This window comes from Streptopelia decaocto (genome assembly GCF_964273445.1).
Source record: "Streptopelia decaocto genome assembly, chromosome: 5".
Lineage (NCBI taxonomy): Eukaryota > Metazoa > Chordata > Aves > Columbiformes > Columbidae > Streptopelia > Streptopelia decaocto.
The window spans coordinates 15250177-15263307 of record NC_138659.1 but is presented as its reverse complement, the minus strand read 5'-3'; the positions used below and the strand labels follow the sequence as shown (position 1 = coordinate 15263307).

General features: G+C 43.4%; 1 protein-coding gene across 2 annotated transcripts in view; it reads right to left on the bottom strand.

Annotated features, from left to right (window-relative positions):
• Positions 1–2266: 2266 nt before the first annotated feature.
• The window catches only part of RAB3B (RAB3B, member RAS oncogene family), a 56333-nt gene continuing 45468 nt past the window's right edge, over positions 2267–13131 (bottom strand). For both annotated transcript variants that reach the window (XM_082053855.1, XM_082053854.1), the window contains 2 exons: positions 6545–6669; positions 2267–4479 (listed from right to left, as the gene is read on the bottom strand). In XM_082053855.1, the coding sequence (XP_081909981.1) occupies positions 4292–4479; positions 6545–6669 (313 nt within the window). In that variant the 3' untranslated portion in view covers positions 2267–4291. The remainder of the gene's footprint in view (positions 4480–6544; positions 6670–13131) is intronic.

Genomic DNA, 13131 nt, shown 5'->3' with positions numbered 1-13131 from the left:
GACAGCTTCCGCCGCACGAGGAAGTCGCGGGGGCTGTCAGCGACGTCGCCGTAACGCGTCAGTCAGCGCCCTCCGCGGTGCCAGCTGGGGGAAAGGGACCAATCGCGGGCCCGCACTTGGTGGAGGGGCGTTATAATTGGTGGACAGGATGTTGGTGGTGGAGGGGGTGGGGGAAACTATAGATGGGGAGAGAGAGGGAGGGAAAGGCAGCCCCTCTCAGAAATCAGACCGAGAGGACAGGGAACTCGGAGGGACAAGAGAAAGACCGAAGAACAGAGACAGATCCCTGGAACTTCTCTCTGTGCCGTCACGGTTCGCCATTCATGCCCGCCTGCCGTGTAAGCTGTCCCCCCTGCTCTTGCGTTGGAAGAGTCCAACCCCCAGTTGTTGACCAGCCGTGCTCTTCTCATTTCCCTCAACTATTGGCCCACGTGGCTGTCGCTCACTCCTGACACGACCAATCATCTCGCGCAAGCGGCGTGAGGAGGTGTGTGGCGCGCAGCCCGCTCAGCGCAGGCTGAGGCGTTGGCCGCTGCACCGCGCCCGGGGCTGCCGGATATATCCTCAAACGGGCCGGTAAGTGCACGGCCAAGGGCCCGCCTGCCAGCCCAGCTCCCCAGCCGGGCATCGCCGGCAGCAGCTCCGAGAGCGGCGGTGAAATCGAGACCGAAGCTTGGCACGAAGAAGCGGGATCGTGGTCACCGGCCTCCCTCAGCCGTCATTAGAAAAGCCAGGCACGAACCACATTGAGTCCATTTAAGGAAATGGGACTATTAGGATCCAAAACGCCTGACCGCACTGTTGATTTGATAGTGAAACTAGCTTTCAGCTCGTATTTTTAAACCCTTAAGTGAGCTAGACTTCAGTTTGCTATTCTATTCCAAGCAACAGTACCGTGCCCCTGCTGAGAGACCCATTATGTGCTTACTCCTGATGGCTGTTTTTTTTTCTTCCCCTAATGGTTTCCTTAATATCTTAAAGTTTGTATCAGTGACTATTTAACAGAAGACCGTTCATTCTTGCTCTGTCCTAGTCTTCGTAGCTGAGTAGGTCCCAGCATTTTCCAATTTGTGAATATACTTTTTCTGCCCATGAAACCAGTGCCGATGTAGCAATTTCAAGTCTTGAGAACACAAATTCTGCTTTTCATCGTCTTAAATCTCTTTGAAGCTGCCGTCTCCAAATGACGTACATTGCTAAGGTCTTTTTTCTTGTAATGCTTTGAGAGCTGTTGGGAAGCTAGACATTGTTTTTATCATGTCCCTTTTGCATTGCTCCACATTGGCTCAGTTTCCTGCCATGCCTGTAACACCGGTGCTGTCAGTTACTTGTGTGTCATTCTGTGCTGACTTCAGAGGAGATTATGAAAGCAAAGCTAAGGAGTCAGATGAGGGGAGCAGTCAGAGATACAGGGATGTAAACTCAATATTTTATTGCTTTATTTCTCCACAAGATGGAAGTCAAGACCTGTCTCTAACCCAGAGCCCCCTGTGTGGCTTTTACTGCAGAACTGTGTCCTCTCTTGGTGCTATATCTTACAAGCCTCGGAGAGAAGCATGTGAAGAGCAGCCACCTCTTCCCTTTCACGTTCTAGCACCCCTTTTTTTATCTTGTAACCACGCTGTTTTATCAACACTCCTATCCTATGCCACTGCCATGCAAATGGAAGGCTTTATACAAGACCCCATCAAGCATTTTGGGTTTGTCTTCAGTGCAAGCAAGTCTGTTATTTCCCTTGCCTTGACAAATTATTGTCTCATGTTCAGCTATTACCTCTTACAAGTTAATACAAGTACCAGTTATTGATTTTGAAATAAGGTACGTGCCACTTCAGGCAAAAGGTTTGCTCTATATTCACAGCTTTTAATGCAAATGAGCAGATGATGCATCTGTCCATTAAAAACACATTTTACATGTCTGGTCCCCGTGATTATTTGATTTTTGATTTAAAATAAGACTGCAGGATTTCTGCATCAAATACCAGGTTTCTCCATGTGTGCATTAAAGGGCAGGTCACAATTCATAACTGCCTTTTCCAGTTCTTTGGACTGTTCTGACATGTAGCTACTTGCAGGCTTGTGCTGTGAAAAGCAACTTTGCCCATCCTCACTTGAAGGGCCTGGAACATACCTCTACTTAAAAAAAAAATAAATTAATTAACAACCAAAAAAAAATCAACCAACCAAAATTACATCTGACCTGACTGAAACACAACAAAACACAATGATAGATGGAGTAGAGAAGGTTGGTTTTGCTAGGGAAAAAAAAAAAGTAAAAAGAATTGAGATTCTACTTCTGCTGAATCCATTTTCTTTTACTATTGAGTTGCTGAGATGAACAATGATTATTTGCACTGGGGTGCTCCATTATACCTGCACAGCTCAAAACCATCACTCCCTGCTGTGGAACTTCTTATTTCTTTTTGCTAGTTACACAAGTTAACCTAAAACCTGCTTCTGCTGCAATTAAAAGACTGCACGTGTATTGGCCAATTAATCCTTCTGTTTTAAATCTGCACAGTGATTCCTGATTGCTGGGCTCAAAGATCATCACCTGGTCAAAAAGATCAATGTAGTTTGACGTATTTCAAAAGCATTTAAAAGAGACGGTTGCGTAACGCTAGTGATGCAGCTCACACAAGCGCTGTGGCCACACCCGGTGACTACAGTTCTCTTTATTTTGCAGTTTCAATGGTTTTGATACAATAACCACATTCCTAGCACCACACAAATGGCACTTTCAGTACGAGACCACACACACCCAAAATACGTCACAGGCAAGGTTTCTGAAAGCAACATACAAACAGAGGAAGGGATCGAGCCTTTCGCACAATTCGCTCAGTTGCATTTTTCTCCAGAATATTGTGAGTTTTTCTTAGAACAATGACACTTTCAGGCATAACAGAATGAAATACAAAAGCATTTGCTAGCGTCATGATCCAGCAAGTTACAGCGCAGGGCAGATACTCAACCCCAGGTTCTGACATCAGAAAGTGTCCTCAGTCAGAGGAGTTAATGGGCCTGAGCTAAAGCCATAAAACTTCCCAGAATTTTCAGAATTTACATTAACAGACGTAATTTGCCATCACTGTTTGTAGCTGGGATGCGCACCTGCATGCGTGATCATCCAGGCAGACAGCATGTGGGATTTCATGGATTCACAAAACCGATTCCTCCATGTATTTCAGAGAAATGCAAGCTCTGTGTATGCCTAATGCACACAAAGTTCTACACACAGATGTAGAAGTTTTGTAATTTTAGAGAGGTTGGAAGTATAAGTATTTTAGATGCTAAGTATTAAAAATTGTTCCTCCCTTCAAAGAATGATATCTTTGCCATTTTCCAGTTGCAGCTATGTTTTATTAATCAGTCTTCCCTTTTTAATTATAGTTTGTGGTTAAATCTGAACCCAGAAAAAAACATCCCCACACACGCACCTATCTGGCACAAAATAAAATAAAATTAAATTTGAAATCAACAACAAAATGCAGAAAGAAAACGTAGTAATATTGGCACTATTTGCCAACACTCACATTTTGGCTCCTGGTATTTTTAGCTTGACATGACAACGCTGTTCCAAGTCTTACGTGTCAGATTTTCCCTCCAGCTGAACACACAGCAGCTAATTCCTCCTCTCCTGTGTCCTGCAACAAATCCACCATGGAGCGGGAGACCAGAGCAGGTCCAGACCTGGAGAGGTTTGACACAAAATCTACGTCGTCCTTCTCTGGGCTCTCTGGAGGACCTCAACCTGTCAGACAGGAACACGCTACTTTCTGCTCCATCATACCAAAAAACAACAGCCTGTGTCTAGAAGACAGCAACAATGACTCCAAATATCTGGGGAGAGATTTTTTCTAAAATGTCAAAAAAAAAGGCATATTCTTGCTTTATGAGAGATTTTTATCCCAATTTTCTTTTAGACCTGGTTCCTTCTGATTGGTTTTTATGTTTCCTGCTGTTCTTGACAATCAAACCTCTTTCTACAGTAGATTAATTTATAATTAAAAAAGCAACATTCTCTGTGGAAATAACATTTGCAACACTACACAATTATTTTTCTTCAATACAGCTCACATTACCACTAGGTGCACTTACAATATTTAGTCTGATTTTTTTTAATAATTGTATGAGGAAATACATAATAGTAACACTCCAGCACAGTAAACAAACGTACCAGTTTCCTACAACAGAGACTTCTGCCTTTGGACTACATGATAATGCACCACAATGAAAGAAAACATCAAATTGGGTCGGGAAAGGAGAGGGACATTTCTCAGCCAGAAAGGTCACTAGCACGAGCAGTTCTGCTGCAAGGGGGGTGGGTTGTCTGTGAGTCGCATGCTCCTTCCCGAAGCGCCCCTGGAAGGGTCTGATTCCATACTCTCTGACATCTTTTCACAGATTATATCCACGAGACGCTCAAACACCTGCCTTACGTTGATGTTCTCTTTGGCACTAGCTTCAAAATAGTCAAAACCTGTGTGAAAAGTGGAGGGGAAAAAAAAAAAAATCAATAGAGACTGATGATAACGGAGGTGGTTTTTAAAATGATAATCAGTATTTTTAGAATTCTCCTTAAGAAAACAAGCCATTAGCAATTCTTAAACTCAGCTGATTCCCACAATCTCAGAATACTGAACAGAAATACTTCCAAAATTTATCAAGCGTCACTGAGAGTCAAAGGCATAAGTGGATCCCCATCATAGCCCTGGTCAACGCACCTGCAGATGATACAGATCTGAATCAACTGGGGACAGGGGAGTCAAGTTCTCTCAGTGCCACTAAGTGGTGACATTTGGAGGGGACGCTGTGTGGCCCCTGCTGCAGCCTGGCAATTTAGAGTCCAGGGAGAGAACCCAGGTGCTGGCTGCATTCCTTCTGCTGCCCCACTTTCACACTTGTGAGCGAAATCCTCAAAAATTTTAGTCCTGTTTTTCCCATTCTTTGCCTGATGAGACGGAAAGCTCTTCAGGGTGATAAATACTTGTACAGCACGTCACGACAGAGCACCCGTCCTGACAAGGGCTGTTCAGTGTTGCTGAATTACAAATAATGTTGAGTGTCTTCTACAGAGTCATTTCAGTGTCCAGTCACCAACTCCTAGGTGCAGTGATGAGTACGGATTCTCAAACACTGACCCATTCTGATTAAAAAATAAGTAGAATAGAACTAAACAAAGCAGCAAGGCTGCACAGTGATGCCACGGTGGGGATGTGCATAGATATCCCTGCTGCCTCCCACTGACACCTGCGCTACGCAGGAGCCAGCTGGACCCTTCCTCAGCCAGCAGAAACATGCTGAACCGTGAAGCATTTCTTTATATTTCTAACCCCAGGGGCCTCCAAAGCCAAGCATCATTTATAGAGGCTGTTGCTTCTTTTCTAGCAGGTTATTATATCGCTAACAGTGAGAGCTCAAGCACCACAGAGAGTTTATTTTGTAATAAGCTACATTCTGTTGTGCTTCATTTTGGGGATATTCTGCGTTGCATCAGTTTTCTATAATTCTGCCACAAAGATAAAGTTAAGTTGTCTTAACTGATTAGTCCACCAGTGCTGGTAGACTGAGTCACCTTGGTGTGTGAGATAACAAGTATCTACCCTGTTCTAACACTTTTTAAAAATTATGGGACAATGGGTAAAGTGATGGTGGAGATGTTTGCCTTGTTACTAAATAAGTCAGAGGAGGGTTCCGCCAGCCCCACTTGCTGTCTTTGATGATGATTAGAAACGTAATAAAAGGCCCAAGAAATCAGAGAACTGAATTTGGATATTTGTCAGCCCAACATTAGTTTCGCTTCTGCTGTGGCTAAATCTGTTTTGGTTTAGTTCACATTCAGGCCAATAACAATTTCTTAATCTGATTAGGAAATTATTTCAGTGATGTTAATGTCACCACACAACCTTAGATAAACACACTGAAGGATAACCTTTATGTGAATCATCATGATGAAAGCCAGTGGTTTAAGCAGTCAATAGTCAATTAAAGAGATTCCTCCTACACGACACACAAAGTAATTTCAGATAACGCCGTCCACATTAGCACAGTTAATACAAGGAAAAACTGATAAAACCAGGTATATTTTTCAGCCCTCTAAAAAAAAGCATTTAGCATTTTGGGAGGCTACAGAAGAGGACCACTTTCCAAAGGCACCGATGGCTTTTGCTTTGCTCTGCACTGGGGTTTGTTTCTCCAGGGTGAGCTGGACAAACACAAAGATAGGTCGGGACCAGAACTGGAGATTCTTCAGGAGAACAGGTTCCTACTGATGGAGTCTGTTGCTACGGTAACTCTGAACGAGTGTGTTTTGAAGTGTCCCATACGTAATGGATACAGATTCTATATGCCCAGTTTGTATTTACACAGATGAATTTTGGGGGGAGAAAAAACATTAGCAGTCCAAGTAGTAGTGGGAGTTCCAGTAAAACTCTATTTGCTGTTACTAATTACTGCTGGAAAGACTTTTTAATTGTACAAGTTAAAAGGAACACAGTGTAAAGAAGCAGAGGAAAAAGAGTAGCAAGAAAAGCTTTGACATGTACCTAGCTGATCTGCCAGATGTTTCCCCTTCTCCACAGGAACAATTCGTTCATCCTCCATGTCACATTTGTTTCCGACCAGGATCACTTGTGCATTGTCCCAGGAGTAAGTCTTGATTTGTGTGGCCCTACAGCAGGTCAAAAAAAGATCATTACCTTCCATCAGCTGTGTCAAAATACAATAGTATATTAAGTATGAAAACAAGTACCATTCATGACAACATCAACATCTCAAGACTGCATGTTGGTTAAAAGAAAAATGATCAAGGTTACACATAAAGCAAGAACGCGGACTATGTCATTTATAGCGCCATTCTATTTTACTACTCCTTAACTTTGTGTGACAATGAAGTTTCTTGTTAAAACTTTGCAAGTGCTTTAAAGATCACAAGATCCAGACAAAAAGCTGAACTGAGTATTTTTTTAAGTCTAGGAACAAAAAAATTACTCTCCTAAAGCTTACCCTCCTTCAGCTGTAATCTGTCCGAGGAATGACAATAAATTACATCTCTTAAAAATATTGTCCCTATAGAGAAAGTTATACAATAGATACACACTTCATGCTAGATTTACAACTTCTTGTAAAACACATGACAACAATAATTCAGAGCAGAGAAAAAAAGATGCTCATTTGCTGCAGTTTTAGTAATGCCATAAGAAATTGTGTTTTGAGTGTCAAACAGATGGAATCATCAAGTCAGCTTTGCTTGAACAGAAAAACTGGTTCATGAAAACTGCATAGAAACATGGAAACAATTGCTAAAGAGAAACAGAAATTTACAAAACTGGGAAAGTATGGGATCAAGGGAAGGCTCTGTGAGCTAATATTTGAACCCAGCAGGATTAAGTGATACCCAAGGCAGAAAACAGCAGATGCAAAGACAGACGGGCAAGTATCAGACAAATATAACTTCAATGACAGAGGGATTGAGTCCATGGGAGCTTCAGCAGGAGCACTGGGGTGAAGGTAAAGCCTCTAAAGCTCCCTGTGGCTCAGGTACTGAAACTGGAGTGGAGCTGGCCGTGGGTCCCAGGAGTGTGACCTTACATTTGGCCTTTTTATAGCTTTCCTATGACAAAACAGAAGATTTTTTTTTTCCTGTTTATCCTGAGGGGCCATTACCTTCCCACCATCCTCAGTGAGGTGTCCCAGAGCCAGCAGCAGAACAGTGTTAGCTCGGTAGCATTCATTTTTATTCACTTACTCTTCGCCAAGCTAGCTCTATCTTTTAAGACTCCCATCTTCCCAAAGGTAATTAGGCTGCTCTGCCAGAAGCGATGCCCTCCTTTCCTCTACCAGTCCCTACTCACCTTCCCACTCCTTGTCCCTACTCGCCACCTCTCCATACAGGACACTGCAGTTGTGGGCAAACCTGCCCTTTCCCAGGAGAGCCCTCAGATTTTCAGTTCTGTTTAGTTTGCTTGAACTCCTTCAACAACAAAGCACTTGGTTCTTTCTCTTTTGACTTAGCAGCAGCCTCCAGCTCTGATCTACTAATGATAATTTTAATTAGTTTGAGTTGCTTACTCGCCTTTTCCATGGAAGGCAGCCAGTCACGTTACTCCACACACAGCTAGGAAAAAGGGAGGGCACTTCCCTGTGCAACTTGCCTCTAAGCAGCAGCTTTTTAGGATTGCGCTGGAAAACAAACCCAGCCCAGTGCACAAGCCCAGACCCACGCTGCAACATGCAAAAATAACCACAGACTTTGCGCAGTGAAACCCTTTACTCTTCTTAGCATCCTCCTGGGAAAGCACTGCAATCCCGATTTTGGCTCCTCTGCTTCCACCGTTCTGAGATCCTCCATGTAGACAAGCCCTGTGAGAGCTAATATGAGTCTGTGATGAGTTTATGTGGGACTCTGGGGTTTCTCAGGGCTCATCACAGAAAGACATGACCTCAAAAAAATCAACCACAAGCCCGGGAATATGAAATCTCCTTATCACTAGGCTTCTCTTCTGACTCCCATTCCTCTCTCTGGATTAATTTCAGCCCTTGGGGGGTCATATGGGGACACGCTGCTGAATCATAGCTATTTTAAAAGTACTACTTAGAAGATGAAAAAGAAGAAAAAAAGCATGAAGGATCTCCCACAGAAACTCATCCTTCTCCTTGTTTTGTACTAGTCAGTGAAAACCCTCTCTCGCAGAACGCTGCCATTTACACTTACTAGGAATTAAAAAAAAATCCTCACGCAAAAAGAAGCAGCAAATTTCCAGAAGCTTTTGGAAAGGTAAGTATCTAAATCAACAAAAAGGCTTGTACAATGGAGATTTCTCAACAACTGTCAGGGCAAACCAATATGCATGCTGGGAAAACATTCCTGTGACACAATAACAACGCCGTGCATTATTTATGCTGAATTCCCCGAATTAATGACAAAGCATGTTTTATATGCTTCACACTTAGAAGAAAAATAGTCTTAGGTTCATAGTTACATGGATATGTCAACAGCCTAATTTGGAGTTAAGCTGATGGTTTGTGCACTCAGCTGTCACTTAAATCTAAGTTAAATTTAACCTTTTTTTTTTTCTTCCCTTCCATGAAATTGTTTAGATTGTCCAAAGGCGAGTTTCCATAATATTTTCTATCTACTTTACAGTATCAAATGCTGAGTATATTCTAGTTTCAGTACAGTTTCAAATGAGGTATAAACCACTGACTTATCTACAAAAAACCCCTATCAAGCCAATGTCAAATAATAATTGTCAAAAGCACCTGCTAAAAAAATCTAGAAACCGAGCTGAAAAGCCATGAAAGCTCATTTAACCCTTTCACTCACCCTACAGGAAAGACATCTTATTATTTAAAGAAATTAATTAGTTATTTTCAAATACCGGGTAAAATCCATCTTTGTTTTTGCCCATTTATGCTTTTCTTTCTAAAATAACCTGACTCTACTTTTGCCACACTGCAGTAAAGAAAAATCACTCAGACCTAACCTTTTAAGGCTTCTAATACAATCTTTTGTACCTTGCCCAGAGAGGAGCAAGAGAGCAGGTCATGTCCCAGCTATTCCCAAATGCATTTAAATTGTGCATCTTACTGTTTCTCAGCTGCTTTAAGATAATTATCATTAATTGGTGTGATTCACGTGAATGAAGGACTGTTCCTCACATCATATACGACCTCGAGAGCTTATCTAAATACCTGATATATAGCCATGACCCTTCTCACTCAGGAGAAATTTAGCCTTTGCTCAGTTTAGGTGAAGTATTTCTGAAGTGACACAAAGCAAACCAGAGTCCACCCAAAAGAAGGGTGTGGTAACGAGATCACCCAAGGAACAAATCCTATGGCAGACCGGCAGAGATATTCTCATTTCCCTGGTAAGGTCAGGTCAGGAGGCTGTTCCAACAGTCCCATGCCAATGAGCCAGAGACGAGAGGTAAATTACACCGTACATACATGGGAGGCAGTTTTAGAGGGGTTGTTGGAGCTTCATGAAAAAGCTTGGAGAATAAAAAGGCTAGTGAGCATAACCTGCCATGGCAGTTTCCTGGCTAGAGGGAGGATATAAGCTCTAAGATACTGGAGAGGTCTAGAAGGGAAAAAATGTCTCTCTGATGGAGAGATGACCTTGCACAAGGCAAATTTTGGTGTAACTATAAACATGAATTTTGAGATCCCTCCACATCCCTATGAGCTCAACAGAAGGTAAGAGTTTGTCATGGGCAAGAGCTTACTTGGAGCGCTAGGTCTCTGGTTCAGCTGTTTGTTCGTGCTTTTGGCTTGTTTTCTGTAGGGAACTCTGCAGGAAGAGACGGTACAAGAAAAGCGATGAGAAGGGCTGAGGCTCACGTTGACAGCCTGCTTACACAGCATCTTGAAAAACCTGAATCACTAAACAGCAGAATGAGTACAATTTTAGGACCAAGGAATTATGTTTGGGAGGGAATTCTTAAGGGCCAATGAGAATGGACTGGGATGGACAGCGGCCAAATGTCAGGGGAAGGGGCATCACTTTGTGTTTTATTTACTGATTATTTTATTGAGTTATCCATCTAAGCTTGATTTTATTTGCTTATCAACCCAGTCCCATGATCACATGGCAGGTGGGTTACTCATCTTTTTATGCCAGAGAAACACTCAAATTCCATCCACACATGCTATTTTAGAAATAACTTAGAAGGTTAACAGGTTCCTTACTGGATTTAATTCATATTAGCCGAGTAATGCTGATTTATTCTCAATGTCTAAAAGGTCAGCCGATCTGCTGCATCACGTGCATTTGTGGCAAAATATTCAACTTAACAGTGTTCTTTGTTTACTGTAGCTAGACACCGAAAAACACATCGCTAGCCAGCTAGGATAGCAGGACACTTAAAAGAAAGGATGCATAGGATTAATGGCTGTAATTTCTAGGAACTTGCAGGATGTAAGAAGACCTGGGATGAGCTTTGCTGTTGGCTTTTGCATATATTCTAGGTAGTTGACCCATTTAATTTCAGTGAGTGTTAAAGTGTGGTCTTAGAACTAGTGTGGTTTGTTGTAGCCTCACCTAAACCTCTGCAAGCAGATAGTCAACTCATGTATCAGGCCACACACCCTCTTTGCACAGTAAAAAGCAGCTTGGAACAGATATTTCCTGGGAATTTAGAAGCAACGCTACTGAGGGTAACAGCTTCATTGGCGGGGAAGAGGTGGTTCAGGCACTTGTCTCCCCATCAGTCTGTTTCACGTCCCAAACCTCCTGGCTTTCTCTCTCTTACAGACGTCCTCTCCTGGGCACAGCAGGAAGGTTGTGCTGTCCACACGTGATGGGCGAGACGAGGCAGGGCTGAGCATCAGGGCCATGCTACTGACTTTACAGCCCATGCAGCTCCCCGGTTGCTGCCACCTCATCCTCTCAGCAGCACCAACGGGAGCACTGCAGGACTGCTAGGGCTCTGGGTTTAGCATCAGGCATCCTGCTGCTGTCTCGCACCTGACCTGAAGAAGGGACTAGGCTCATGGAGATAAAGACTCTGAGCTAAAGGAGCTCAAGTAGACACCTTAATTTTCCAAGGAAAGTACAGTTCCTGACTGAAGACCAGATCCAGTGTAATATTTTTTAGAAGCATATCAATCAGCACGGCGGGAGGAATAAAAAAAATGCTACCTACTTGCTATGCTAGCAAATGGCAGAGGCTGATATGGCAGCACCAGATAAGCTTTTGTTTCTATTTCTTGTCGCTTCACAAGTTTAGAAAGCGATGTTGCAGACTGTGAAAAGAAGTCTCTTTGCTGCATCTCCACTAGAGGACTCTGCTGGCACGGCAGTGGTGGCTTTGCTCCAGTCCTCATCTCCTCTCCTGTGGACAAGCTTCCGAAGGGAAGGAAATGGGCCACCACAGGCTGGTTTTATCTGGCCCACTACATCATTTGAGGTCAGAATCTTAAAACTGGTTGGGAAGATTCCTGGTGTACAGAGTGGAAATAAACTGCTGGTTCACCTCTGTCCTTTGGCTGACAAGGTGCTCTTAGCAAAGATCTCCATGCAGCCCCTGGGGCACAGGAAGATCAATACACAAGGTGAAGCTTTCCTAATTCTTACTCTTGCGCCATTGCCTTTGATGGAGCAGAGGTTAAACCGCTTCCAACACAAACCTTCAGGTTAAACTTCATCTGTGCAAACTTTAGTAGCAGCTCAGAGATTGAGAGTGGGTATTTTTCTGGCTAAATTAAGACTGATAAGTACAACTTATTACAGCAGAACCAACAGACAAACAGGTAGATGAACCGTGTTGTCATATATACCATGCTTCATCAGGCAACCAAGCTGGAAATGTTAATAGTTTAGTGAAAGATACGGCCCTAGCTCACAGGCTGGCACTCCTATGGAACAAATCCCTGTGCAGACACTTGCAGAAAAGGCTTCGTCTGAGCTTGGTGGAGGCTGTGCCATGTGGAAGAGCCTGGTTTTGGCAAAACCTTCGGGTTTGTGTTTCTAGCAAGGAAAAAATGTATTCCTCTATCATCAGCTGCTGAAGGACAGCCCAGGGAAGGTGCTGCAGTTCACCTTTTGCAGCACGGTGTCATGATACAGGAGATAGGGTGAAAGCAGAGACAAGATCTTTAGATGTGATGATCATGACCAACTGCTCCAGTGGACAGTGAGAACAAATAATGGGTGGCCTGGGAAGAAGGCCAAATGACTAGAAACAACAAACCACCTTGCTGCAGCTTTTGAGTTACAGCCTAGATGAGGGGATATAGTATAGGTGTTGAACAAAAAGCCAGACTGAGCTGGGTGCCAAGAGCTGGTGCCACAGCCAGCACACGCCACGTATTCCCTGTAGGTCACTGATATCATTGCAAATCGATTTATCAGACTTGGGAGATTACATTAACCATTGCGTTGCCTGTCTTTGCACACTGACCATACCTATCTGCAATACACAGCAACAGGGTAACAAACAGAAATGATTGCAAGACTTTTGAGGGGAGCCAGAGGGATACTACATCTGAGGATAAACCCAGCCTTTCCCTTGCCCCCACTGTGCCCTGTATTTCCCTTGGAGAGGATGCCATGTCAGAACGTGAGCTCCAGCAGAGTCCAGCCTTCCAGATGTTTTCACCCCAGGTGCTGGGTCCCTGCTCAGGAAAC